Below are 27,704 nucleotides of genomic sequence, written 5' to 3'. Positions count from 1 at the left end.
TGGTGGCCGAGCCTTACTTGTTGTTAACATTCTAATAAAAGTGATTGTATCGTGATCGGTTTAACATAACTGCTCGAAAACAGGCTATTTTTCACTACATACCTTTTAGTGCACCCACACATACACAAATACACATTCACAAACACGGGTATATACCAAAAACACACGATCAGACCGATTCAACTACTCGAGCTGAGTCGAATTGTATTTGAGTTTGTATACCACAACACTTCTAACGGAAAATAGGTTCTGGTGTCAAATGAGAACCTTTCAGTAAAACTTAGTTATAGAAACGGCTAAACATCGAATCCAATGACCGGGCGCAGATTTGCGCAAGTCGTCAATGTGATATCCTAAAACTAGGCAAAAAATGCTACAAAATGATATAGTGCACGACCATTTTAGCCCTTTCCTTCCTAGTTAAAAATCAAATTGAATTTTATTATTAATTTCAATATATTTTTTATGGGACAAGAAAAAACACATCAAAACAGCTCAACTTAGAAAAATCCTGGTAATCTCATTTTTTATCCAATATTTTTGAAATTTTTTCTGATGATTCTCGAAGTATTATAGAAGTCGGAAAATATGAAATAATTGTGATACTTGAACATTTTTTTTTTGGGTTTTTGCCATCGCGAAATCACTGTGCGCTGGTTCTCTGCGCGCGGAGAACGAGTGAGCATACCAAGGAGGAAATTATTTCAAATCATTTGTCATGGCGCAAAACTTTAAATTTGACTTCTGGCAGTGCTGCTGTTGGTTCTTCATTATAGATCGCACGACTGGCAAAAGCTTTCTATGTGATGGGGTGTGGTTTTTCAGAGAAGCACACATTTAGCTGCAATTTGACTGTACGCCAAGCATGTGGCGTTAACTTGATCTGCCTACGAAATATTTTGTTTCTTTAGATGTTTAGATGTTAAAATCATTGTAAATTATTTATATATTATAATTAATTGCCAAGACATTAATTTCTTACTTCTGACCTAAAAATTGTTACCTGTTCCATGAACAGGTAGAACGTATGGACGAGTCGCCCCTGCTCTCGAATCTACTGTTCAATATAGCGCTCGAGGGAGCGATTAGGAGAGCTGGTGAGCAAAGAACCGGTACCATTATCACAAAATCGCATATGCTCCTGGAATTTGCGGACGATATCTATATTATCGGGATTGATCGCCGTGCCGTGGAAGAGGCTTTTGTGCCTTTTAAGAGGGAGACAGCGAGGATTGGACTCACGATCAATACCAGCATTACGAAGTATATGGTCGTTGGCAATCAACGTGGGTTCATTAGTGGTGGTGGTAGCGAAATGTTGCATGATGGTAAAAAATTTGAAGTGGTAGAAGAATTTGTGTATCTTGGAACATTAGTGACGTGCGATAATGAGGTTACCCGCGAGGTGAAAAAGCGTATTGCAGCTGCAAAAAGGGCTTATTAGGGACTTCGTAACCAGCTTAAGTCCCGTAGTCTGCAAACGAAAACAAAACTCGCGATGTATACTACTCTGATTCTTCCGGTGGCTTTATACGGCCATGACACATGGACGTTGAAGGAGGTTGATCGGAGAGCTTTCGGAGTGTTTGAGCGTAAGGTGCTGCGGACAATACTCGGCGGTAAACAGGAGAACGGTATCTGGCGGCACCGCATGAATCACAAATTGTTCCAGGTGTATAAAGGGCTGGATATTGTTAAGCTTATACAACACGGCAGACTACGGTGGGCTGGTCACGTTGTTCGTATGCCGGAAGAACGTCAAGCGAAGAAGGCCGCAGGCTTCGTGGAAGGCCGCGTACACGATGGCTTTTTGCATTTGAAGAGGACCTGAGGGCGCTCAATGTTCAGGGCGACTGGAAGCGATTGACCCAGGATCGAGTCCAGTGGAGAAGGATACTCCGTTCGGCGTAGGTTCATCGAAGAGCTGTAGTCCATCAAGTATCAAGTAAGTATAGATCGCACTTTGAGCAGTGATGTCAAATGTTTTACATAATTGACTATTATTCCAAGTTTTATCTAAATGCATAAAACTTGCTCAAATAGTCTGTAGAACTACTACTGCAATCACCTGGATTATTTTTGAAAGCGTGCTATCTGTGTCCTTCGAAAATAGTGTGAGCGGTTACGCCGGAAGCTTTTGAAGTGCTTTGGAAAACCGGTTCTTTAATCGGAGAAAGTGAAGAGAGTACACATTGAGCCGTAAGGTTATGCCACTTTCAGTGAGCTTAGGAAAGAGATAGAAAAAAGTGCTAGTGGTATGCTGTTGCGATCGGGAAACCCGAAAAAAAAAATGTTCTCGACGCATGTTGGTACTACACCGGCGCTAACCAACCACCAGTGTGCAAGTGCAGAAGAAAAAACAACTGGCACGCCAAAAACATATCGAAATGGAGGAGTATGTTGCTTGCTACGCTGGAACAGTGTCTAAATGCTTCAGAGGTAAGGTGGAACGGACGGTAGGTCCGTTGATTTTCCTCCTGTATTTTAACGACGCAAATCTTGTAATTAAAGGACCACGCTTATCTTATGCCGACGATGGCGCGGATGGTTGCTTTTAAATTTGCTGTCACGTTTTTGTTCGTTTCCGCAAGAAATAGTTATGGCTGATGTATATTTTTTGCATATCTACTAGAAGAAAAAAGTTTAAGTTATCTGAAGTTTGAGATTTACGAGTTTGGTGACATTTACTCAAGTGTATTCTTATTAGAGCGCGCGAAATCGTTTGAGTATTTTGTATACGCGGATGTGTTTGGTGAAAATATGTTTGAATATGTAATAATACCAGGAAAATATGGATCATTAACGAACTGCTCGGGGTAGAGCTGGAAGAGTAGTGATTTTTTCGTGGACAATAGTTGTGGTCTTTTCTTCCTCAGTTCATTTATACGGAATTTGATCAATTTGGTGAGATTGTTTCAATTTGTTTTTATATGATTCCAAAACTAAATACGCGCTGGATTTAAAAATCCGGAAGTTTGTTTATGGATCCATTATCCAATTGATAATGGTAACATAAACAGGCGGGGCTTATTGCAAGTGAAAGTGACCTCGGACTGGACGTGAGTTACCAGGCAGTCTGAAATGGGTTACTGGAGCTGCAGTAGAGCTAACACCTTCTAACTCCCGGGCTAAAGCTGATTTTAAGAAAGCTTTCTTCCATAATACCACTGCCGGACAGTGGGGGTTAGATTGAAGATACACACACACGCTTATCTTATGCCGACGACCTAAAAATGTTTCTCCGAATACGAACCGCTAACAACTGCCACAATCTTCAACAACAGTATGGTAATCAGTCCTGAAAAATTCTCAATGATCACCTTTACAAGGAAAAAAGAACCAATATATTTCCAGTACAGTTTACTGGGAATAGTAATCGATCGAGTAAATCATGTGAAAGACCTTGGAGTTGTTTTAGAATCCCAACTTACATACGTTTAGCCAGCACATTTGCTATATAGTCGATAAGGCGTCCAGAACGCTTGGCTTTATTTTCCGCATGGCAAAAAACTTTTCTGATATATATTGTCTGAAGTCGCTCTACTCTTCACTTGTTCGGTCAACCCTGGAGTACTGTTCGCCTGTCTGGAATCCTCACTACACGAATGGTACCGAAAGATTGGAATCTGTTCAGCGACGGTTCCTAAGGTTTGCCCTTCGGCAATTACCATGGCGAGATCCTTATCGCCTACCCAGCTACGAACACCGATGCCAACTTATTCACCTGGAGCCCCTCTCTTCACGAAAGCGATGTTTATCGCTGACGTGATGAGCGACAGAATAGACTGTCCGACATCCTGGAGCAGATCAATATCAATGTGCAGCCTCGAGCTCTGAGAAACCAGCAGATGTTAAGACCACCGTACCGTCGCACGAATTACGGAATGAATGGAGCAGTTATTGGAATTCAAGACAAAATTTGCAAAACGACTTATCTGCTTTTGTAAACAAAGATTCAAACGACGATTTGACGAATCTGATAGCACTCCCACGCAAACCAATACCACCAATAGGTAGGTGAAGGTTTCCGCTACCTGTTGATGGCCTTGGTTTGCGTGGGAGAGCTATCAGATTTGTCAAATCGTCGTTTGAATCTTTGTTTACAAAAGCAGATAAGTCGTTTTGAAAATTTTGTCTTGAATTATGAGAACATTCAACCGTGTTTCATCACTCTTCGATCATAACTTGTCACGTCAAACACTACGCCAAAGATTCCAATCCTTTTTCGCCAGGTAGTTTTAATTAGGCATCTAGATGTAACAATATGCAACACATCATAGATTTTAATTAGTTATATCTATTGTCAATACTATAATTGGGGCTAAGGAAGCCTGTTGATTTATTCTACAATAAACAATAAACAAACTATATGTTGAAACTAGAGATGGGCAAAACGGATCACTTCATTCAACGGATCAGATCTGGGTCATTCAGTCTAATGATCCGGATCTTTCATACGGATCGGATCTTTGGAACATAACGAAAGGAGAATGCAGAATGGTGAAACGGTTGTCATTCAGGATCACACTTTTGACCCGTAGACAATAATTTCACCTTTCTCTCGCACACAAGCATATTTAACATGTGTAGATGACTACAATAAACTTGTTAGTCTTTCATTTTCTTACAAATGATTAGATAATTTACTGATCCGATGAACCGGGTCTTTTAAAAAGTGAGCTACAAATCATTCACTCACTTCAAAGATCTGGATCATTTTAACGGTTCCGGATCTGAACGCCCATCTCTATAGTTGAAACGACGATCGCTGCCTTCAATGAATACAACTCGTTACAAAATCGGATTTCTCTCGCTGACCCAACACGGCGGGACGAGTTTGAAAGGCTGTACATTGATTTCAAGGAGATGTACGAGTTCGTGCGAATTTCTCTTGCTGAAATGATCCAGGCGCATGAAGATGTCTAAAGACAGGACACCGAAAGGCAAGGAGGACAACACCGAAAGGAGCCGACGGTAGCAAGAATAAGCATCATGCTTTGATGCATCCAAAAGACAAGGTCGAGAACAAGGATGGAGCGGTGAGCAGGGTAGAAGCGGTTCCTATTGCTGATGCTTCTGGGAGTGTTCATGAGCCACGTACTGTGAAGTTTCCACTACCGCCGCCGTAGTAGCGAAACAGGTGTTGCTGGCGACTGCAATCGTGGACGTTTCGATGCCGGAGAGGATACCCAGAAGTGCCGTGCATTACTCGATTCCGGCGCAATGGCAAATTTTATTTCTGAGATCGTCAGTGTGAATGGCACAAAAATAGCCGTTAAGTTCAAGATCAACGCTACAGTGAAGTCGAAAGTAACAGGCTACGTATTTTCCTTGGATTATCTGGTGGTACCTCGCATTACTGGGGCTCTACCTTCGTTGAAACTCAATGCTAAGGATTGGCCGATCCCCAGTGACTTGCAGTTGGCCGACCCGAGGTTCTTCGATCCCAGTCGGATTGATTTGATGATAGGAGCTGAGTTGTTCTACGATTTGATGCGGGCAGGCAAGATACGAATGTCGGCTGAATTGCCGTGATTGCAGGAGTCTTCTTGGGTGGCTGGTTGCTGGGCCCGTGGGCAATGTCCGAAACGTTGTGAGCATTCAAGTGATTCGCACCAGCAGTAACAATGAGCAGCTAAACGAGTTGATGAAACGCTTCTGGATGATTGACGAACAGGTAATTGAGTCATCGGAGATAGACGAATGTGAACGCCATTTTGTAGCTACACGTACTAGAGGAGACGATGGGCCGTTTCGTGAAGGATCCTGCGAGCTTGGAGATTCTCGAGTACAAGCGGAGAAGCGTTTCAAGGCGTTAGAAAACAGGTTGGAGAAGTGTCCCGATACCAAGCGAAGATACGGAGATTTCATTAGGGACTACATTAGGCTTGGACACGCAAGGATTTTGGACGACTCCGAGAAGGACACTGCCGGAGCTTACTATTTACCCCATCACTGCGTATTGAAGCCTGACAGTTCAACCACGAAATTGCGTGTGGTGTTCGATGCGTCTGCAGAAACAACGACCAACTTGTCCGACATTCTGATACGGTGGCGCCTGCACATTAGAACTTGAAGAGTGAACTTTGGTGGAACGGTCCACTGTTTTTGACAACATCGGAAGAAGTCGAGACGTAGAGTCTTGAAGAAGTGAACAATAACTGTAGTGTGAATAGTGTTTCTAAAGAGATGGTGACTGTAGTGGCACATGATCACCATCTAGGGACAATTCAAATATGACGTCCACTATTTTTTGAGATTTCTAGACCCCCTCTCCCCCCTCTGTCAAGCTTTTTTGTATACCTAGTATATGTACTGTCACAAAATCTTAGACCCCCTCCCCCCCTAAAACCTGTGACATCATTGTTGAACGACCCCTGATGTGATCCAGAACTGTAGTGATTATCGGAAGATACAAAGAGTTTTCGCTTATGTGATACGATTCATCCACAACTGCAGAGTGAAGCGATTGGGAGTTGACCGTCGAAGTGGTAGCTTGTCCAGCCTTGACTATCGTGCTTAGATGTTGGCGATGGTAAGGGTCGTGCAAAACCTTGTCTATGAGGAGGAGATTAAGGACATCAACCAGGGCCAGCCGGTTAAGGGCAGGCTCAGAAATTTGAACCCAATTTATGACGAGAGTGAAGGAGTACTTAAGAATCGGAGGCTGAATCCTGCATTCCGACCTACCACAAAACCAGAAGCATCCCGTGATATTACCCGAGAAGAACCCCTTCACTTATGTGGTGATTGGGGGGATTCACCGAAAACATTTGCACGTTGGATTGAACGGATTGCTTGCGAAGGTTCGACAACATTTCTGGCGGGTAATGCGAAGGAAGTGGTACAGTTTATTGGGTTTTTCCGAGCGTACGCGTAACTGCCGCTGAACCTTTTTCGCGAACTGGTGTTGATTATGCTGGCCCGTTTCTATTGAAGGAGGGTAGAGGAAGAGCTCCACGGAAGGTTTTTTATCTGTGTTTTTGTCTGTATGTGTACTAGAGCAGCACTAGTGAGCTTGTTGTCGACAGACGGATTTCTAGGAACTTTGCACCGTTTTGTGAGTCGACGAGGGAACGTCTCCGAAATGCGATCAGACAACGGCACAAATTTCGTTGGTGCTGAACGACAGTTGACGAAGTTAAAGGATTTATTGGTGTCGCAAAGCATTTACTGGGGAATTTTGTCAGCCCCACGGCATCGCTTGGAAGTTTATTCCGTGCCGAGCGCCGCACCAAGGAGGATCTGGGATGCCGGGGTAAAATCTGTGAAGAGCCGTCTTAACAAGGTCCTGAATGAATCGCACTTGACGTACGAGGAGATGTGTACGTTGTTACATCAAATTGAAGCGATCCTTGATTCACGTCCAATAGTCCTGCAAAGTGATGATCCTACGGACTACCAAGCTTTAAGCCCTGGTCATTTTATAGTTGGACGCGAGTAAATAGCGATTGCCGAGCCTTTTTACGGTAATCTAAGGAGTCAACATTATCCCGATACTAACTGATTCAGTGGAGGAAACAAGCATTTTGGCTTCGTTGGTATGCTGAATATGTAACAGGATTACAACAGCGGAACCTACAAACGGGCCACGACTAAAATAGCTGTGCTACCGATTGAAGAGGAAGACCGTTTGGATTAGAAGGTGGCGAGCCATCCGGCTCCGGGCGGAGAATGTTTGCTCAAATGTGAATTAAAGTTTGTAAAATGTTATTTTCCGTGTAGCACAGGGTTGTTTTTACAGCTAGATTTGCTTGATTTTTCTTGCAATGTATTTCCGGTTAGTGCTGATCAGACAGGAAGTTAGGATAACAAATTTAAGTTTGAATAAAGATGTTGCGAAGCGCGGATGTTAAGAAGTGAAGTTTTACAGTCCACTGAGTTTTTTTTATGGTGACCACTGAGCTCCCTCGGAAACAGCTTTGAAATTTCCCTCGGAAATGCTTTCAGCACTTCCTCCACGATTTCATTCAGAAATTCTTTTAGGGACTCATTTGAAAATTTCTCAAGAAAATCCCTCGGAAAACCTTCTTATTATACTTTGGAGATTTCTTCAGGTATTCTTTTGAAAATTCTACATTTAGGAATTTCTTCGGAAATTTATTTAAGAATTCTTTTGGAAATTGCTTCAGAAATTTCATTGGATTTTAATTGGATCATTTATATAAAGAAACTTTCTAGATGTTTGTTTGCAAATTTCTTCAAATTTTTTTACAGAAAATCATTTGGGGATTCCTTTACGAGGTCTTTCAGAAATTTTATTTGAAATTTTCTCGGAAATGTTTTAAGGCATAGCTTTCCAAAGTTGGTGGGTCGTGATCCCCTTCCATACGATTTACACAGACTAGGGGGTCGCGACCCACCACTTTGGAAAACTATGTTTTAAAGAATTCCTTTCAAAAAACTCCTTCAGGAGATCCTTTGAAAATTTCTTTAGTAACTCTTTCGGAAATACAGTTGTCCGTTCGCGTGACCAACATCTTGTTTACTTGGACCTAGCAGCCAAATTACCGATGCTATAAATGTCAAACCGATGTTGGTGATGAAACCAAACTTGCACTTGAACATGATGGACAACAAACGGTAAGATTAGCTTGGTAAAATGGTTCTCATGGCTACAACAACACTAGCGATGTAGTATTTAAGCTTCTGTTGGAAATACCTTCTAAAAATGCTTCAGTAATTCCTTGCGGTTTTTTAAGGAATTCATTTGGAAATTTCTTTAATTAAAAAAAACACCTTAAGGAATGCTTCCGGATATCCCTACAAAATTCTCGTAGATTCCTTCAGAAATTCCTATTGGAAAAATTTCTATGGAAATTTTAGTAATTTTTTTCGGAAATTATGTCCTGAAGGAAATCCCTGCAGTAATTTATCAGAAATTCCTTCGGACATTCCTAAAGAATTTCTTTCAAAAACTCTATTTAGACATTTATTGGTAAATTCATGTTGAAATCCGTTTGAGCAATTCTTTAAAAATTCTTTTAGAATTCTAGAATTTCTTTAGAAATTTCTTAGAAAATTCCTCTTGGAAAATCCATTCGGAATTCCTTCGAGAATTCTTTCGAAAATTCTCCACAAATTCCTTTAGATTTTTTTTAAACCCCTTCAGATTCTGCTTCAGGAATTATTTAGAAGTAATTTAAGAAATTATTCAAATAATTCTCAGGATATGCTCCTTGAGTGATTCCTTTGGAAAATCCTCTGTAAATTCCTTTGAAAATTGGCCCCGAAATTGTTTCGCAAGGTTCCTCCAGGAGCTGATTTGAAAAATCCTTAGTAATTTAGTATTTTTTAACATATTCCTGAAGAATTTTTGAGGAAATTCTCAAAAAAATTCACAAAGCAATTCCTAATTGATTTCCCGAATAACTTCTTAGATTTGTATAGGTATTGTTTTGGGATTTCGTCAGGAATTCCTTTGAAGATGGCAAAACGTTTTTTTCTTGCCCATAGATCGGATCAACGATCAATAAATGTTCAACACATTTTCAATTGTATGATTCGATTAATACATTTATTCATGAACTGACTATTTAGAATTAACTATATAGAAAAGTGTATGAATTAATGTTTAAAGTAATGAATGACTTCGAAAATTATTCAGGAATTCGTTCGGAAACATCTTCAAAGATTATCAAAAAAGCGGATTGTTTCGGAACGATTTTGGGTTATATGATCGGATTTAAGGATAAATATTCAACTCAGAGGGCCACGTGTCTCAACACCTTCGAAAAAAGCACGCTAGTCGTTTACAAGAGCGGCGGGACTGCATGAACAGTTCAGGAACATGCGAGTCCCGGAAGGTTAAGTCAGCCCCTTGCTCCTCTCGGTGTGTACAGGACCCATAAGTAAAAAGTAAGTTAGTGAAGTATGGACAGAAGTTAACCATACTGAGATCATTAGACCTGGATCGATCAGCGAGTGTGCTTTGGTGAGCAAATGGGTCGAATGAAAAAACAAGTTCTAGTTTACTACAGTTTACTGAGGATTTGTGGAACAAATGTTTTAAGCCTTTGCTACTAGTCAACATACTGCTGTTTGTTGATTTAGGAGTTAATAAACATATAAATCGTATTTCTAATCAAACAATCCAGTACATTTTTTCAAAGCTAAACACAGGTTACCGTGCAAAGATTGCCAACGGAATGTGTGCGGTGTTTCCATCATCCGTCCGATCTGCGCCAGTGTGGAACGTACAGATAAGATTAAAAAGCACGACGACTAGCACATCACCACCAAGCCTAAATGGGAAGCACCAGCACCAATGGTCAGTGGCGTACAGAGAAGACAAAATACACATTCTGGCACTGGATAACGGTCTCAGTGCCAAAGGGGAAGTGTGCAATCGCCAATCGTACGGAATCGTCCAGCGAGCGTGGCGGAACAAAAGGCCACAGATAATCGCCAAACCAGCGAGAGATGAAAAATTCAAACGCTATGCCCACCACTGCATTTCCACCCCATACATTCAATCGGCACCTATACCGACGTCGTCGATCGGTTAGCGCAGGGCTGGTGCACTGGGGTCGCTTTTTACGCGGGTGGATTTAATCCATTTCTCTGTCCACCTAAATTTCCCCAACTTTTTAAATACCATCTGACTTTTCTTTGATTTTTGTAAACTTTTTTAGCGGTGTTTGCTAAATGTTTAATTACATCCTAAAGACGTTTTATGTAATATCGGGACTGATTTACGATTTTTGCGTAACTTATTTTGTAAACAAATTTGGAAGGCTACAGCAAGAATTTCCTGAGAAAACCCCCGTATCCGATAGAATAGGCTTTCCTCTAGCAGGTAAGGGAATTAGTTTTGGCGAAAAATGCCAGCATTCTACGGAATCCATAAAACAATGTTTGTTTACAAAATAAGTTACGCCCAAATCGCAAATTGGTCCCGAATGTCTAATAAAAGTATAGGACCTTTGAAATCTGAGATTCTGAAATAATATTTTTAGGTGCTATGTAATATTAATAAAAAGATATTCATCAGTGTTGTGGCTTGAAAAAAGTTATTCCCTATCAGCCCTCACTGAAGGAAAAACACTCACACAGATTGAACATTTTCCTCCCCCTTCGTTCGTATACTGCAGCGCGGATATGGGCAGGCACTGAGCTGCCGACTGACACTACTTCTGCAACAAACCCACCCACCGCCCATCGTCGGCGGTCCCCGTCCCGTATGCGGTTGTCGTTGTCTTTCTTTGCCTTCCCGGCCGGTCCGTCGTCCATCACATGCTTTCAACGACGGCTGTCTTTTAATATATTTATTTATAAAATTAGAAACACGGACCAAGATACGGAAGAGGGGACAACGCCCAAAAAGCAGCAGACGAAAGGCGATTAGCATCCAACAGGAATTTTTCGTTGCATTCTACATATTGGTCTCCAACATTTTTCCAAATTTTCCCCTTGTTGGAACTGTTTTCATTGACAATTTTTTTTTTTCATTGATATGTTTTCCGATATCTCCGTTGTTGAGTTCCGTTACATTTACTATAATGTTCTGTCCTAATAAACCGGCTTTTCCCGTATGTATTTCTTATTCTACTAATCATTCGATTTATACATCTCTTCGCTCGGACTTTTCCTGGATTTTTGCTTGAAACAACATGGACACGTAAAATGACGAGACAAAAATTCAACTCACCCATTTTGCTGGCTAGCTATAAGCGGCCTTCTTGTTATGCTGTTCCGGACCTGGTTTTACTTCCTGGGAACTTCTGGTCACAAATCAACTGCGACGTCTCCTCTTCTACAATTTGATTGCAACTTGACACCTCTGTGTTTCCTCCTCCAGCAAGATCGGAAAATCCGAAGACAAAATGGAACTTTTTTTTATTGGTGATTTTTTTTTTTCGACACTGATTTATCCAAGGATTAAATAAGATCGCAAATTTCCAATTTTACTTTGAATTATTAGAAACTTCACATTCTTTATTTCCGGAAACTAATCTTTTCGCATTCGTATCCAATAAACACTTGTCACACGCAGAATTTTCTCCGCAAAAAAAATTCTTCGCCCCTTGATTTATCTCGCCCAACTTTCTTCTTTTTGTTCCTGAACCACACTCAAAACACCGACGAACTGGAAATCCTCAAAGTGAAAACAATTTCCTTGCAAATTTTCCTTACCACCCAGGACTTATCAATAATCAACACGAACTTTTTTCTTCCTCCACCTGAACACTTTCCGACGCAACGGGGAGAAAGACCGAAACCTGACTGAAAACTGAAGCTGACCGACTGACTGAATGGCAAATCGAATTGACCGTCCGTCCGTCCACCGATGCGTTGAAAAACGGCAATGCAACACACAACGAGAAAGGCACGTACACTCGCGCACCAAACCGACTGGACGCGCGACCAAATTGCACACACAAAGGAACATTACAGTGGCGTACGTGAAAAAACTGACATAAAGTTGCATTGTTTTGACAACTCGGTTGTCAATGTGACAGCCGGGGGAAGCGACATTGCAGTGCGATGTTTAAAACACGGAAGAATTTTCACCCACACGGAGATTTGTACACACTTAATTTTTTTTACCGGAATCTCAGCAAAATGGTCAACTTTTACCGATTCGCACAGCCGTGCCCCAGCAAACATGTTTTTTGTCGAGATTTCTGTCAAAACTACTGGAAGTCAGCAAATAATTTGCCGAAAATCAGCTAACAAACATCATTTTTGCCGGAATATCAGTTTTTTATTTTGCTGGAACACGCACCCAAAAAAATCTGCATGTTGTTTCCACCTGAAAAAGTACGTAGATTTTTTCCACCTGAAATTCACGTAACTTTTACCTGATATTTTGATAGAATTATCATTCTACGTGAAAATCAGGTAAGTTCTACCTGAGTTTTGAATAGAATTCAGCATTGAAGCATTTGCAGCTACGTGTGCACGTAAAATGTACCTGAAAATTCAGGTGGAAACAACGTTTAGATTATTTGGAGTGTGGCTGTGCGGATTTTTGCCGAGCTGCAAAAATGAAAACTAAGGCTGTGAACCATTCCACCGATTCGTTTAACTTTTAGTTAAAATTTGACACTCCGATGGTTATTTTCCCATCGTGGTTAAAATTTTACTCCGAAGCCGACCCATTTGAGTTTTGACAGATTGATAGTTATTTGGAACGAAATGGATTTGGCGCCAATTTTCTCGCGAACAAAGTTTAACTATCGAACTGTCAAATCTAACCATGCTCCGGAGCAGGGTTATTTTTAACCACGGCGAAATAACCATCGAACTGTCAAATTTTAACTAAAAGTTAAATGAATCGGTGGAATGGTTCACAGCCTAAGTGTGTAAATACACATTTTATGGTTTAAAATCACCCACCTTCAGGAGCTGTCAAAAAAGTGGGGGATTTTCAAATTTGCTAAATGGGTGGAAAATGCCCACCTTGAAACAGCTCTGATTTGCTCGCTGATTTGTGCAGAATATGGGTGTTTTTCACTCGTTTATGGTTGAAAAAATACTTAGGACTTTTTTTTAAAGAATCTGCTTAAAGGCTGCTATACACCTCGGGAAAATTTCCCGCCGGAATTTTGTCCCCGTGTATTTTAAAGGGGGCCGGGATTTTGATTTTCCGTGTCCAAATCCCGAAAACATCGCATATGCAAAAATACATGGGGAAAAAATCCGCGGACCAAATTCCCGAGGTGTGAGGCTACCTTTAAGGCTGCCTCACACCTCGGGAAAATTTTCCAGCGGATTTTGAGCCCCGTGTATTTTAAATGGGGCCGGGATTTTGATTTTCCGTGTCCAAATTCCGAAAACATCGCATATGCAAAAATGCATGGGGAAAAAATCCGCGAACCAAATTCCCGAGGTGTGAGGCTACCTTTAAGGCTACCTTACACCTCGGGAAAATTTTCCGCCGGATTTTGATCCCCGTGCATTTCAAATGGGGCCGGGTAGCCTCACACCTCGGGAATTTGGTCCGCGGAATTTTTCCCCATGCATTTTAACATATGCGATGTTTTCGGGATTTGGGCACGGAAAATCAAAATCCCGGCCCCATTTAAAATACACGGGGACCAAATTCCGGCGGAAAATTTTCCCGAGGTGTAAGGCAACCTTTAAGGCTGCCTTATATACACCTCGGGAATTTGGTCCTCGGATTTTTTCCCCATTAAGGTAGCCTCACACCTCGGGAATTTGGTCAGCGGATTTTTTACCCATGTATTTTTGCATATGCGATGTTTTCGGGATTTGGGCACGGAAAATCAAAATCCCGGCCCCATTTAAAATGCACGGGGACCAAAATCCGGTGGAAAATTTTCCCGAGGTGTAAAGGCCACCTTACACCTCGGGAAAATTTTCCTCCGGATTTTGGTCCCCGTGCATTTTAAATGGAGCCGGGATTTTGATTTTCCGTGCCCAAATCCCGAAAACATCGCATATGCAAAAATGCATGGGGAAAAAATCCGCGGACCAAATTCCCGAGCTGTGAGGCTGCCTTAAGGCAGCCTTTAAGCCCCAAACGCAATATAACGGAACGGCGACGGAAACGGCAAATTTGACAGAAAATATATGGGCTAACTGTCAAATTTTCCGTTTCCGTTGTATTGCGTTTGGGGCTTTAGGCTTTCAGCGATCGTGTACGTACACGCACGTTTCACTCACACTTTTACTCGGTTTGTTTGCAACCACGAGCAGCTGTCACGGCAAAATCAAATGGGATTGTTTGCAACCACGAACCTGCGTTCGTGTTGGTGAGAAATGTCGGCGAGACCCTAAAGGGTCGAACACAATGCTGCGTCATCGCAGACTTCAACTTCATCGCATATGGACCCGGCCATATGCGATGAAGTTGAAGTCTGCGATGACGCAGCATTGTGTTCGCCCCATAATGTGTTTTTGCATATGCGATGTTTTCGGAATTTGGGCACGGAAAATAAAAATCCCGACCCCCTTTAAAATACACGGGGGCAAAAATCCGTCGGTAAATTTTCCCGAGGTGTAAGCTAGCCTTTAAAGGCTACCTTACACCTCGGGAAAATTTTCCGCCGGATTTTGGTCCCCGTGCATTTTAAATGGGGCCGGGATTTTGATTTTCCGTGCCCAAATCCCGAAAACATCGCATATGCAAAATACATGGGAAAAAATCCGCGGATCAAATTCCCGAGGTGTGAGGCTACCTTAAGGCTGCCTCACACCTCGGAAAAACCAGTGGATTTTGAGCCCCGTGTATTTTAAATGGGGCCGGGATTTTGATTTTCCGTGTCCAAATTCCGATAACATCGCATATGCAAAAATGCATGGGGAAAAAATCCGCGAACCAAATTCCCGAGGTGTGAGGCTACCTTTAAGGTAGCCGCACACCTCGGGAATTTGGTCCGCGGATTTTTTCCCCATGCATTTTTGCATATGCGATGTTTTCGGGATTTGGGCACGGAAAATCAAAATCCCGCCCCATTTAAAATGCACGGGGACCAAAATCCGGCGGAAAATTTTCCCGAGGTGTAAAGTAACCTTTAAGGCTACCTTAAGGTAGCCTCACACCTCGGGAATTTGGTTCGCGGATTTTTTCCCCATGCATTTTTGCATATGCGATGTTATCGGAATTTGGACACGGAAAATCAAAATCCCGGCCCCATTTAAAATACACGGGGCTCAAAATCCACTGGAAAATTTTCCCGAGGTGTGAGGCAGCCTTAAGGTAGCCTCACACCTCGGGAATTTGATCCGCGGATTTTTTTCCCATGTATTTTTGCATATGCGATGTTTTCGGGATTTGGGCACGGAAAATCAAAATCCCGGCCCCATTTAAAATGCACGGGGACCAAAATCCGGCGGAAAATTTTCCCGAGGTGTAAGGTAGCCTTTAAAGGCTAGCTTACACCTCGGGAAAATTTACCGACGGATTTTTGCCCCCGTGTTTTTTAAAGGGGGTGCGATGTTTTCGGAATTTGGACACGGAAAATCAAAATCCCGGCCCCATTTAAAATACACGGGGCTCAAAATCCGCTGGAAAATTTTCCCGAGGTGTGAGGCAGCCTTTACACCTCGGGAATTTGGTCCGCGGATTTTTTCCCCATGCATTTTTGCATATGCGATGTTTTCGGGATTTGGGCACGGAAAATCAAAATCCCGGCCCCATTTAAAATGCACGGGGACCAAAATCCGGCGGAAAATTTTCCCGAGGTGTAAGGTGGCCTTTAAGGCAGCCTCACACCTCGGGAATTCGGTCCGCGGATTTTTCCTCATGCATTTTTACATATGCGATGTTTTCGGGATTTGGGCACGGAAATCAAAATCCCGGCGCCATTTAAAATGCACGGGGACCAAAATTCGGAGGAAAATTTTCCCGAGGTGTAAGGTGGCCTTTAAGAAGACTTTCAGCCCTAGGCTGGCTCGTCTTTATTCCCAAAGTGTTTGGCTATTGTACGTGGATTTCCCTATTGGACCCGACCGTTCGAAATAGTCGCTCCTTGAACGGTCGTTGAAATCGCCGTTTTCACCTTCACACCCGTCTTCATAGTAAAATCTGTCAAAACTGACAAGTCTGCCACGTGGTTTTTGCTGTTTCCCTCAGACTTCTCTTTCTTTTTCCGATGTTTTGACATTTGTTTTGATAGACAAGGAGCAAAAAACAAGGTAATCTACCAAACATTTATTGAGTTTGGCAAACCTTGCAGGAAAAGGGAACGTTTGAAATAGGCAAGTGAATCGACCTTCGAATCCATTGGTCAAGTAAATCCACAATACCTTCCCGAATAAAAAAGACCAATAGAATTACAATAAAAAATCGTTTTTTTTTCTCGAATAAATTTTTGCCATTACTATATAATTTATTGTAATTTTATTGTCAACATTTTTCTGTCAATAGATTTTATTGTACGTTTATTGGAACAACAATAAGGCAATTTAATAGACGAATCCAAGTAAAAATAAGAAGAAGACACACGACGGTGTTAACTTTGACAGATCCTACAGCACAGCATAGGAAGATCATTTTAAAATGCTTATAATAAATTCTAGACAAATTTTAATTAAAAACTGATTGATGTAGGATACGGAAAAAGTTCTGAATTACATATTCGGAAGCTTGTTTCAATTTTTTGAATATTTTCCGAAAATGTATCTATCATACAGTTCGGAACTTTTTCCGTATCATACTTCAATCAGATTTTAATTACATTTTGTCTAGAATTTATTATAAGCATTTTAAAATGATCTTCCTATGCTGTGCTGTAGGATCTGTCAAAGTTAACACCGTTGTGTGTCTTCTTCTTATTTTTACTTGGATTCGTCTATTGGTACAATAGAAGAACAATAGAATTGAATGTTCATCAATAAAATCTCGAGCAACATATGATTAGGGCCGAAAAACCAACAATGTTGAACCGAGAAAAATGGGGTTCAAGTTTTCTAAGACTAATTTAATTCATTTATTGAAGTAGAAACACATTTCATTGCCAAAACCATGTCACTGCTATACGTAAATGGTTATATTATAACAGCAGATTAAGATTAATTGAAAAACCGTTCGAAATCGACAAAATTTCAGCTAAAACAAAAATCGCGCCGATTACTCGCATTACCGGCAACACGTCTGATTTTTAAGTCGTTTGCTCAAAGCTAATAACATAATCGGATTTGTTTAGATTTATTAGCCAGAGAAGTTCTGCTATGCGATATATCGAAAACCTAGTAAGAATATACATTTTAAAATAACTTGAAGCTAGTTTTCCTAAATAAACAATATAAAGTGAACGGCCTAAAAACCAAAGCAAACATTCCGCATGGTAGTTAAGGGCGCCAACAAAGGACTTAAAAACCATCATGGTGCAAATGGTTCATAAGACGTTCACTAAAAATAGCAATACATAAATGTGTTTCTTAAGAGATATCGAGTACGGAGTTTTACCTAGGATGAAGAATCATTTACGAAGCAATCGTTCATGCTAGAAAATCAAAAATCATGGTTTTGGTTTATAAGCCGTAATCATATGTTACGCGAGAAATGTTTTGTAATTTTATGATATTTTAATGTAATTCTGTTGTATTTTTATTCGGGTTTATGTCCAAAATACTATTTTTTTTTGAAAAAGGCACCATTGAGATTCTCACGTCCGAATGTGCCCGCATGGAAGGATGTCTAAAAGCGAACAGGAATGGATAGGACGCAAACCACTTTAGCAAAGCCACAATTTCATCCAACGCATAACCCATGTTTCTTTTTAGAATGATTGGGCATGTATATGTTACCGGTACACTTATACCGCCAAATAAATTAAGCGGTTCAACTGTCACAAAACCTCGTGCTTTTTTTCGTCGTCACTTTTTCACCGAGTCGAGTGTTTGGTGGTTCAGTCAAAGCTTTACCTTGCTGTTTTTTCAATTGGGAAAAATTTGCGAAATTTCCTTTTTTTCTTGAAAATTGCATTAGCCCACGTGGCTAATATACCTCAGAATAAACATATTTTGCTCCAGCGGAATTCATCAACGAAAAATTGATAAAAACGGGCAAATTCCGGCGGAAAACGACTCTCTCTGATGGTAATGGTACATCTGTAAGTTTCTATCCCTTTCAAATTAAACTCAATTTCCAATTCCGATCATTTTCAGACGCATCTCTATCATGCTCATCAAGTGGGGCTGAATCTGGGAATGTATCCAGAATCCCAGAGCTGAATGCTTACATCCGTCTGGGTTTTTCTGTTGTCTTGCGGAGCAAATCGAACCCGACGAAGTGGTGCCTTTGTTAATTTCTCGCATTCATCGAAATGAGAGCGAGGGGATCAGAGATGTTTCACAAGCTAAACTTCAGAAGATCGAACAGGTAAGTAATTTTTCTTCTGTAGTGTACACCTCCCACTTAACGGTTGTTTTTTTCGATAGAGATATCATTCACCCAGTAGCACGATCATTCACCCGTTTCGAAAACTCCATTTAATCACTGCACTTGAGGTATGTGAAGTCCAAAAATGTTTCACCGGCGCTAATGAAGCGTTCACGGTGACTGTAATTAGTATAGACAGGATGCAGGTTTCACGCAGCAAATCCCAGTTGAAATAAGCTTCCACCAGAACTTCTTATAAGGTGAAGATTTACATTTTAATAAAGCGCGGTATTGAAGAATGATGGAGACGGTAAAGGTAAGAAGTTTGTTGGATTCCATTCCTAAGTTTAAGTATTATTTGTATGTAGCTAAAACGACCAATTGGACAACACCTCTATTCCTGGGTTGCATGACTACGATGATTCGCACGCACCTGTATGCCACATTCGAGGCCGCATTACAAAGAGAAGTCGGGCAAACTCCTGCTTGCCCTATCCACCCGGTATTACAAGCGGCCGGTATAATGCCGTACACGCCCAATGTTCCGGTCGGGAGAGATCAGACCCGGTGTCACCAAACTAAAAACGATACACACTTCGTGCAGCATCAGAAGCACGCCGCAGCACATCTTTGTCCATCTTTGAACTAGTCCATACCATTATTTTATTATTAATAAACATAAAAATGTAAAATAAAACAAGTATTCTGAACTTTCCAGCTTTTGAATTTTAGATGTCAACAAACCGAAAATTCCAAAAAAAAATGTTAGGAAGAAGAAGTATCTATTCAGGTACCCAAGTCTCCATTATATCTAGCAAAAATCTACTAGAATGGTGGTACCATAGTCTAAGAGATGTCTAAGAAGTATCGAAGAGATTCTATCTGTCAAATCTCTATCGGTTCAAACGGTTCATTCGCCGAAAATTTGAGGTAGAAACGGTTGTTGCATTTGAGCCGGATTTGAGGTCTGACAGGTTCTAGACATCCCGAATAGAAATAAATTGTACGCCGAATAGTTGATATTATTAGTTTTCCATTTCACTTATAATAATCATAAACTGTATGATACATGAACATTTATATGATTACCAAAAATAACGACCCGATCATATACAATGATCTACAGATTATACATGTTGTAGTGAGGATTTTCTGATATAATTTAATTTTACACGTATCTTATCGTAAATGATTTAGATAGTTAGCACCAACTCAAAAATTAGGCTTTTTCTTTTTCAGTGCATTTTTTTAGCAACAACGGCCATTTTAGTTTTTGTCAAGTTTTTTGTCTTGAAGTCCACGGCGATGTGCAAGGCGATGTGGATTTATTTAAATAGGAAATTTGCATGCCAAAAACTGCAAAAATCGAATTATAATACATGTAAGTTAAAATTAAATTACGGTAAAAAATGCAAGAATATATTTACTGTTTTTTTGCCTTTCTCGTATACTAAGTATACGTAAAGGCTATAATTTCACTCCAAAACCAAACTTTTGATAGAAGGCTCGGAGACCCATAGTGTTATATACCAATCGACTCAGCTCGACGAATTGAGGTGATGTCTGTTTGTGTGTATGTATGTATGTGTGTGTGTGTATGTGTGTATGTGTACAAATTTTGTAGACACACTTTTTGGAACTTAGCATTACCCGATTTACTCGCAACAAGTCGCATTCGACGGGGAATGCGGTCCCATTGTTTGCTATTGAAAATTGGCCTGATCGGACATTGAATTTCGGAATTATTGAAAAATCATTGTTTTTTCCCAAGGGTCCCCCCTTGGAAAAAAAATTTCAAAATCGAAAAAAAAATTTTTTTTCAAGAATGGTGGGAATGCATAGTAATTAATACAAAAACATGCAAAATGATAAAAAATATGCGATCTATCCCCCTAAAGTGCTTTTTTGATCTTTCCTATGTGATTTTTTCAGTACATTTTACGATGCACGAGAAAGGCATCATCGCCGCTAGGTGGATTAATCTGGGTTTTTTTCAGAAATAACAGCTCCCACAAGGGAAAAAACGGTTCACCTTTACACTTGCGGATTCAACTGAAACGCGAAAAAGGCTTGCAAAGGTAAGAAAAGTTTATTATGGATATAATTCTTCTGTCTTGTGACTGGCTGATAATTATAGTATCGAATTGGGCTGCTATTACCGTGGACCCCCGGTAATATGACCGTTCTTAATCTGAACACTTTTTAATTTGAACCCCGTTGGTTTGAACATCGTTCAAATTAAAAATGGTTCAAACGTCATTTACCACGTGGAATCGAGAGAAGAAAAATGGAACATCGTGAAATGGAACGCAGAATCAAAACAAACCAGCAAAGAGAGTAGCCAGAAACCAGTTTTTCTGATGCTTATAGAGTAACCAGAAGTTCAAATTAAAAATGAACCCCGTTAATTTGAATGAGGTACCGTTCAAATTATCGGGGGTCCACGGTATCAAGAAGTCAGGGCACAGATGATTGCCCTGGACTCCATATTTATATAACAGTCAATAATTGTTTTCTTTGACATATTTTCTAGAAACATGCAGCTCCACCGAAACATGTTATTAGTCGCTGATGCAAGAACAGGATATCCACTGAACATGGACAAAGATTTGGCACGACTAAGAATCCTTTTAGAGGTATTGTATGAACCAGTCAGCGTATACTATGGCTAAATAGTGCATTTATAAAAACAAAATCATTTGAAAAATACGTCGATTTTTTAGATTTGTTCAGAAAATGGATATAATAAATGTATGAGATAATAAATAAAATAATAAATAATTGTATGAACTGAAAACCCAGGAAAACAAAATCCAAAGCAATGACTACAGGAATGGTAGTGGTTTTCAACTATCATATTCTGTATCATATTTCTTAAAATACTATTATACAAAATGTAATACGGCTATCATATATTTTGATGTTTATTATACCCCTTTTAATTTGAATTAACCATGGAATCTTTATTTGATCCATAATTTGATTTCAAAAACCATACTACTGATCTTTTTTGTTGAATACAATTATAATCCGAATCATCGCAGGACAAGAAATGATGATAAACTAACGATATATGGTAAAATCGCCTGACAAAAATATAAGGAAAAATAGGCCTTTTTGAATGGTAACGATACTTAACAACCCATTCAGTGTATCGTCCAAAATCAAATTATTATTGACGCTATCGTAAATATTATTTATGCACTACTAAAAATCGAATAATTTTATACATGTGTAGCAACTAATAAAATAGGCCAAACACACGGTTATTATACTTCATGTGCCTGTTATGCATTTCAAAGTCATGCATATACGCTAAATCAGCATGTGAAATCATTTCTACAACCATAACAAATCGAAAATATGTGTAAACCTTAATAGCAAAAATCCATAACGTCTGACACATAAAATGGATTATTTTGGTATTTAATTACAATGATAGCCTATACGAACCCACAGAGCAAAGTGAAACAGAACAATACAAATGGAATGAAGTCCGGTTTTTTCGTGCTCGTTGCTTCAAAATTTGAAGGTAATTTATTTAAATATATATGTTTGTAATTATTTTATTTACTCATTTCTTTTTTTTTTTTAAATCTACTTGTATTTTCTTTTAGTGTACTGCATCGTGGTAAACAAACTAGTAAAAAAACGATTCGCAATTTTAAGAAACAGGAATTTCAAGCGATATAAAACCGTTCCTTGACGAGTATGATGTTCGCAGGCAGGAAAGCGTAAGATACTTCAATAACCTCAAGTGTTTCATGTATATTATTGTTTATTTTGTATAGTTCTCAGGTGCTGGAGTCGGTAAATACGCAGAGGATGGTCGCAAACATTGGACCTTGTCCAAATTAAACTATCGGATACTTTCCTAAAAAGAAGGAGAGGCAAGAAAACGCGTAAAAATCTCCGGGAGCTAGTAGTCCGGTAGTATTAATATCGCTGGCTGAATAACCTGGTCTCTGAGTTTGTCGAGCTGATCTTTGGGCCAGATTTCCGCGTATATCGTCACTCTGTTCGTTGTCATCAGCAGAGGGCAGACTCCTGCCCAGGTTTCATTTGCGACACATCACCTCCGGACTGTTACAGTTACACAACTTCCAACTTCTTAGAAGGAGTAACTGTTATATACCTACATGTCTGCTGTTGGAAACTTTTGGTACCCATGTTTCCGTAAGTGCTCCGTCGCCGAGCAACAATAAGTGACGAGAAGGAGATTTGAGCTACGGTGTTGGATGGATGGACGAAACGTTACAAGCCTTTGGGTGGTAGGAGAGTTTATTATCACTGCCTTCCATCAGATGCATAAAACACAAGGTATGTGTTACTCCAAAAGATCAAAAGAATTAATTAATAGAAGCAATAATAGAATCCTAATGATGTTCTTTTTGCAGTGAATGGCGATTTGATAATCAACTTCCTGAAAGTTTGGAGCACATCGATTAGATCCTGCTGTCAGGCTCAAACGATTCCTCACGAAGCACTCGATAGAAAATCACTAATGGTTCCCAGGCTACAACAGAAACCATCACTGTCCGAATATTTGATTTCGTTCATTGAAGATTGGATAGCAATGAAAATGCAGAAAGGTAAGAAAATATTGATGAAGGCTGCTGCTAAAAACTGTGCAACGTTAGTAATGCTATAAACGCCCATTCAACTGGTCCCACTAAGAGAAATGCGTGTATCTCGCAAGCAGGCAGTGGTGGCTGCTGGAGTTCGTCATTTGGATATAATAACAACATCAGAGAATGTAATATATGCCGATTAGCGATACCCAACTATACTACCAAAAAACGTTGTTTTTTTTTCTAGAAAATAAAAATTGAAGATGAATAAATTCCAATGTTTGTATTAATTACTGGAACCATAAGATAATCAAATCTATATTTATCTGAATAAACCATATTGATGAATAATTATAAATTTTATAGAGGTATACTATTCGCGTTTATCGTCAAGCCATATGAAATGCATCACTTATCTATAATCTAAGATATGTGTAGCGCTTATACATTTGGTATATGATCTACACATAAAATGTATTAATATTATGCTATTGCAAATATCTATATAGGCCACACATAAAGTTGATATGGATTTTTTTGCCAGTGTGGTATAATTATCGTTTGATATTTTTTATGTTTCCATTTAAAATTCAATTTCAATTCTTTTTGATCTAAAAACGATAACTAGAAAAATAGTTAAATAATACCATTCTATTCGGGATCGAAGAAAAATATCTAGAAGACTAATTTTTTTGTCTCAGAGATATCACGGGAGACATCTAGGAGATCTTTCCGAGCGGGCGATAAAAGGAAAATAAACACTCCTAGATGGTGCTACTCAGCAAAGTTTGGGTAAAAATGAGTATATTTCCATATATTTTTGACTCCTTCGCAACCATCGTGATGACTCGATCAATTTTGAGGTTATGAGCAGAAGGAAAACAAACATGTATTTACACTGACAAAAATCCAATCATATCCATTATGTGTGGCACACATAAATTTTGACTATAGCATTTCCCACATAACGGCTATTTGAATTCGCATAGCACATATGTGGAATTACACATAACTGTTATTAACTAATAACCTTTATGTGGATTTTCCTATAGCAGGTGGTTATTAACGCACACATAAAATTTATCCAGCTTTTTACGCGCCGGTGCCATAATACTTTGAATCACCCCTCTTGACACATGCTGTGTCCACTATAATATTCATAGATAGATCTTAGCAATCGGTGAGTTAATGATTTTTTTTGTAAACATTATTAAACTGTCATAATTGAAATTCGAGTATGCCTTCATAACTTCGTTTAACATATTATCCATTAAAATGTATTATTAATTTGTATTTCTTTTAGGTATCTAAGATAATATAAGCTTGTCTGGCGGCTGTGATATGTATTTGAATTGATGATTATTGAGCTTTCCTGCATTTTTTTCTACAGTACGAGAACACGCACGTTCTACGGCAGTGTGATATTCTGATACTATCTATGGTTTGTAAAATCTATGATTTCGGGGCTTCAAAATGTTAGTCGGAGTCTCTCGATGCTAATCTATCCATCACACAGATTTGTGAATGAGATCATTGTTGTATCTTATCATCATAAATATGAGGTGCCTATCTGAATGATCTTATTGAAGCCGCGCGTTTCCTGACTAAATTTACTGACAAACTACTTATCACGAAAGGGTTTATGTGAGGAGATAAACTTCTTTTCTCACATGGGATTTTTCAATAGTTAGACGAGAGACAAATTAGATGAGCATAGTCGAATGCGCTTATATGAGATTTGTGATAGATTCACGATAAAATTGCCGGAAGAATCATCTTACAGCTCCATCGTAATGGGCCAAACACAATGGGAAACTGTCAAAACGCACGCAAACGTATCCATTGGGTTTGGCCCATAAGATATGGCAATTTTGAAACAAATGGATTAGATAACGTACATTTAAAGCATATTCGACTGAGGCTGACTGAGATAATCACTGATTTAATAAATGACAGCAGTGCAAAAACTTTAACCTAGCCTTCGATAGTATTAAAACATGGAAAATATCTGCAAAAGGTTTCGTTGCAGAGTCACGGCACGGGAGTCTCGGATTGTTAGAGCCAAGGTCGATCCAAAATGACTGCTGGCCAAACAGACGAAATTTAAAGGCACTATAGCTGATACCATTTAAAGTATCGTAACCGTTGTTGACTTCATTCTGCGTAGCTCTTGAGGCATTTTTATATGCATAAAATGAGAGACCTAAAATGGAAGAATGATTAGTAATTTTTAAGAAAATGATGCGTGATTTTCCATGTTGTTTAAAAATAAACAATGTTACAAATCTCGATGGTAACGGGGAAGATTTAAATCCTACTTCAAGGCTACTAAGATAATATTTTAAATTAAGTTCACAGCATATGTCAAATTCGATTCACCCCTTGCTAATTTATGGCTAGCGTGAAAAGCTGGATTTGTGAATTTCTTTAGATTTTTGCCAATAAAAATGTGTGGATTTTTATTAGTGTACACATGCCGAATTGCACATCAGTGTGCGAACGTTAAACGTCACTCATTTTTATTATAGATAGTGGAATATATAGATGAGCGGAGATAAATCCTCTGTCTCCAAACGAACTGTCAAACGTGTCTCCAAACGAGCATGACGTCACGATTTCAATGCAAACGTTAAGGGCTGTGACGTCATATGCGCGTGTGCACGGGCAAAAAAAATCGATTCAGCCATGCTTTCGCTCATCTATAGATTCTACTATTGTCAGATTTTCTGGATATGATACACTGCGCGGCGTTTGTAATGTTCCCAAATGGGTACTTGCACAAAACTTCACGCGGCGAATGACTGTCGAAAGGTACGGCCGCGACAAACGATACACCGCAATGCTATTCATCCATAAGAATCAAGTAAACGGGGTGCAGAAAGCGCGGCGGTACCTTTCATGAAAGGTTCGCCGCGTGCAATTTTGAGAAAATCAGGCAATATCTATAATCTTTATTAAATACCTGGGTGGTGCGGATAGAATCGATTTGGTTGTCAAACTGAAGCCAAAATTTTCTATTGTGCCGGAGCCAAACATTGAAGATTGTGGTTATGTTCGTTTTAGATCTTATATTGAGAAGTATTGTTATTATTTGGAGATAAAGTAAAAATAAACTTAGTTTGTGTTTTGCATTTTTTTGTAATACATATATTCACATAATATTTCTAGTGGATAATTAGTAGGAATGCAACTAAAAAGCACTCGTTACGAGATTTCTCGAGATTCAGCGGCTGATTGGAGCAGGAATATATCGACATTGTTGTTTCAAAAGGGCGAAAGTCGCAAACGTAAACATTGACTTCTTCTGCTGATTTCAGGAAGATTAGAGACTTTTGGCGGTATTTTCAATTTCCGTTCGATAGAAGGCGCGGAGCGCCACCAGTTCCAAGTGCTTGTTAGCTGGGAGCGGTCCTTGTTGTTGAGGAATTTGCAGGAAAAGGCATTGTTTACGTTTGCGACATTGGCCCTTATGAAACAACAGTGTCGATATGTCATGGAGCAGGAAGTCATGTAGAGTCTCGCGCATTTGTGCGCCTTCATGCAGCATGGAAAGAGAAATACGAAGAGCGGGAAATGTTTGACAGCCGAGTAACTGCAAAATAATTTTGCTTATGGGATTGATTTCAAAATATCCCGCTACTCGCTTGAGAGCAGAAAAGCGGCTCTATCCGCAGCACCCACACTGTGCCGCCAAAGTACTCTTTAATGGGTAAAAAAGTACCCATTATGAAGTTAAATAGTTCAACTCATTAAAAGAGTAAACAACGTTTACTCATTAATGGGTAAACATCCTGTACGTCAAAAAACCGAGTAAATTTCACCCATTATTGAAAAAAGTTTTTTGTTGACAATGGGTAAAATTCACTCTTTATTATTTTAGAAATCGCCAATAATAAAATCTAATTTAATTGTAATTCAATCAATTAAACAGTTGCCGAATATTTACATTAAATAGAATCGTTTTATTTCACCAATAATAAATAATACACATATTTCAATGGCAGTACCGCCGAGAGTACCGCACCGCCAGAGCATTCTTTCTACGGGAACAGGCTCCACAAATTCAGCTGGCATCGACATTTGTCCGCAAACCTAACGTTTTTCTGACAATCAGCTGTCCGCGAAGATTGAAAAATTTCCATTTGCTGAAATAAATAGAAATAATATAAATTAAAACATACAAACCAAATAGAACTAAATTAATTCTCACTTTAACTTCAGTTAGCTTTTCGTGACGGCAGTCTTGTGTAGATTTGCCGCAAACTATTTTTTCACCCATTAATGGGTAAAATCATTGAACTTGAAAGTGGACACAAGTTACCCACTATCAATTTTTTTTA

At 39.5% G+C, this 27,704-nt stretch overlaps 1 protein-coding gene and 3 long non-coding RNA genes across 8 annotated transcripts in view; 3 read left to right on the top strand and 1 right to left on the bottom strand.

The window, feature by feature from the left end:
- LOC134218490 (actin-binding LIM protein 2) overlaps nucleotides 1–12,368 on the bottom strand; it is an 81,140-nt gene extending 68,772 nt beyond the window's left edge. For 2 of the 4 annotated variants that reach the window (XM_062697564.1, XM_062697566.1), the window contains exon 1: nucleotides 11,651–12,368. In XM_062697564.1, the coding sequence (XP_062553548.1) occupies nucleotides 11,651–11,654 (4 nt within the window). In that variant the 5' untranslated portion in view covers nucleotides 11,655–12,368. The remainder of the gene's footprint in view (nucleotides 1–11,650) is intronic. The other 2 variants (XM_062697565.1, XM_062697567.1) reach the window with 1 other exon arrangement.
- A 5,929-nt stretch (nucleotides 12,369–18,297) lies between these two features.
- Nucleotides 18,298–19,495, top strand: LOC134214312 (uncharacterized). Of its 2 annotated transcripts, XR_009979732.1 has the most exons (4): nucleotides 18,298–18,510; nucleotides 18,580–18,793; nucleotides 18,853–19,109; nucleotides 19,162–19,495. It is a non-coding gene; the product is annotated as an uncharacterized LOC134214312 (long non-coding RNA). The 2 variants fall into 2 exon arrangements; XR_009979731.1 differs by having other exon boundaries at nucleotides 18,853–19,495.
- Nucleotides 19,496–19,849: 354 nt separating this feature from the next.
- On the top strand, nucleotides 19,850–21,556 carry LOC134214311 (uncharacterized). Its single transcript, XR_009979730.1, has 3 exons — nucleotides 19,850–20,174; nucleotides 20,791–20,871; nucleotides 21,327–21,556. It is a non-coding gene; the product is annotated as an uncharacterized LOC134214311 (long non-coding RNA).
- Nucleotides 21,557–22,277: 721 nt separating this feature from the next.
- Nucleotides 22,278–23,651, top strand: LOC134214310 (uncharacterized). The gene is made up of 4 exons (XR_009979729.1): nucleotides 22,278–22,325; nucleotides 22,411–22,527; nucleotides 22,585–23,113; nucleotides 23,191–23,651. It is a non-coding gene; the product is annotated as an uncharacterized LOC134214310 (long non-coding RNA).
- The last annotated feature ends 4,053 nt before the right edge of the window (nucleotides 23,652–27,704 follow it).

Source organism: Armigeres subalbatus, chromosome 2, assembly GCF_024139115.2.
Source record: "Armigeres subalbatus isolate Guangzhou_Male chromosome 2, GZ_Asu_2, whole genome shotgun sequence".
In the NCBI taxonomy this organism is placed as follows: Eukaryota; Metazoa; Arthropoda; class Insecta; order Diptera; family Culicidae; genus Armigeres; species Armigeres subalbatus.
Note: the sequence above shows the minus strand (reverse complement) of the source record. Positions and strands in the feature narration are given on the sequence as shown.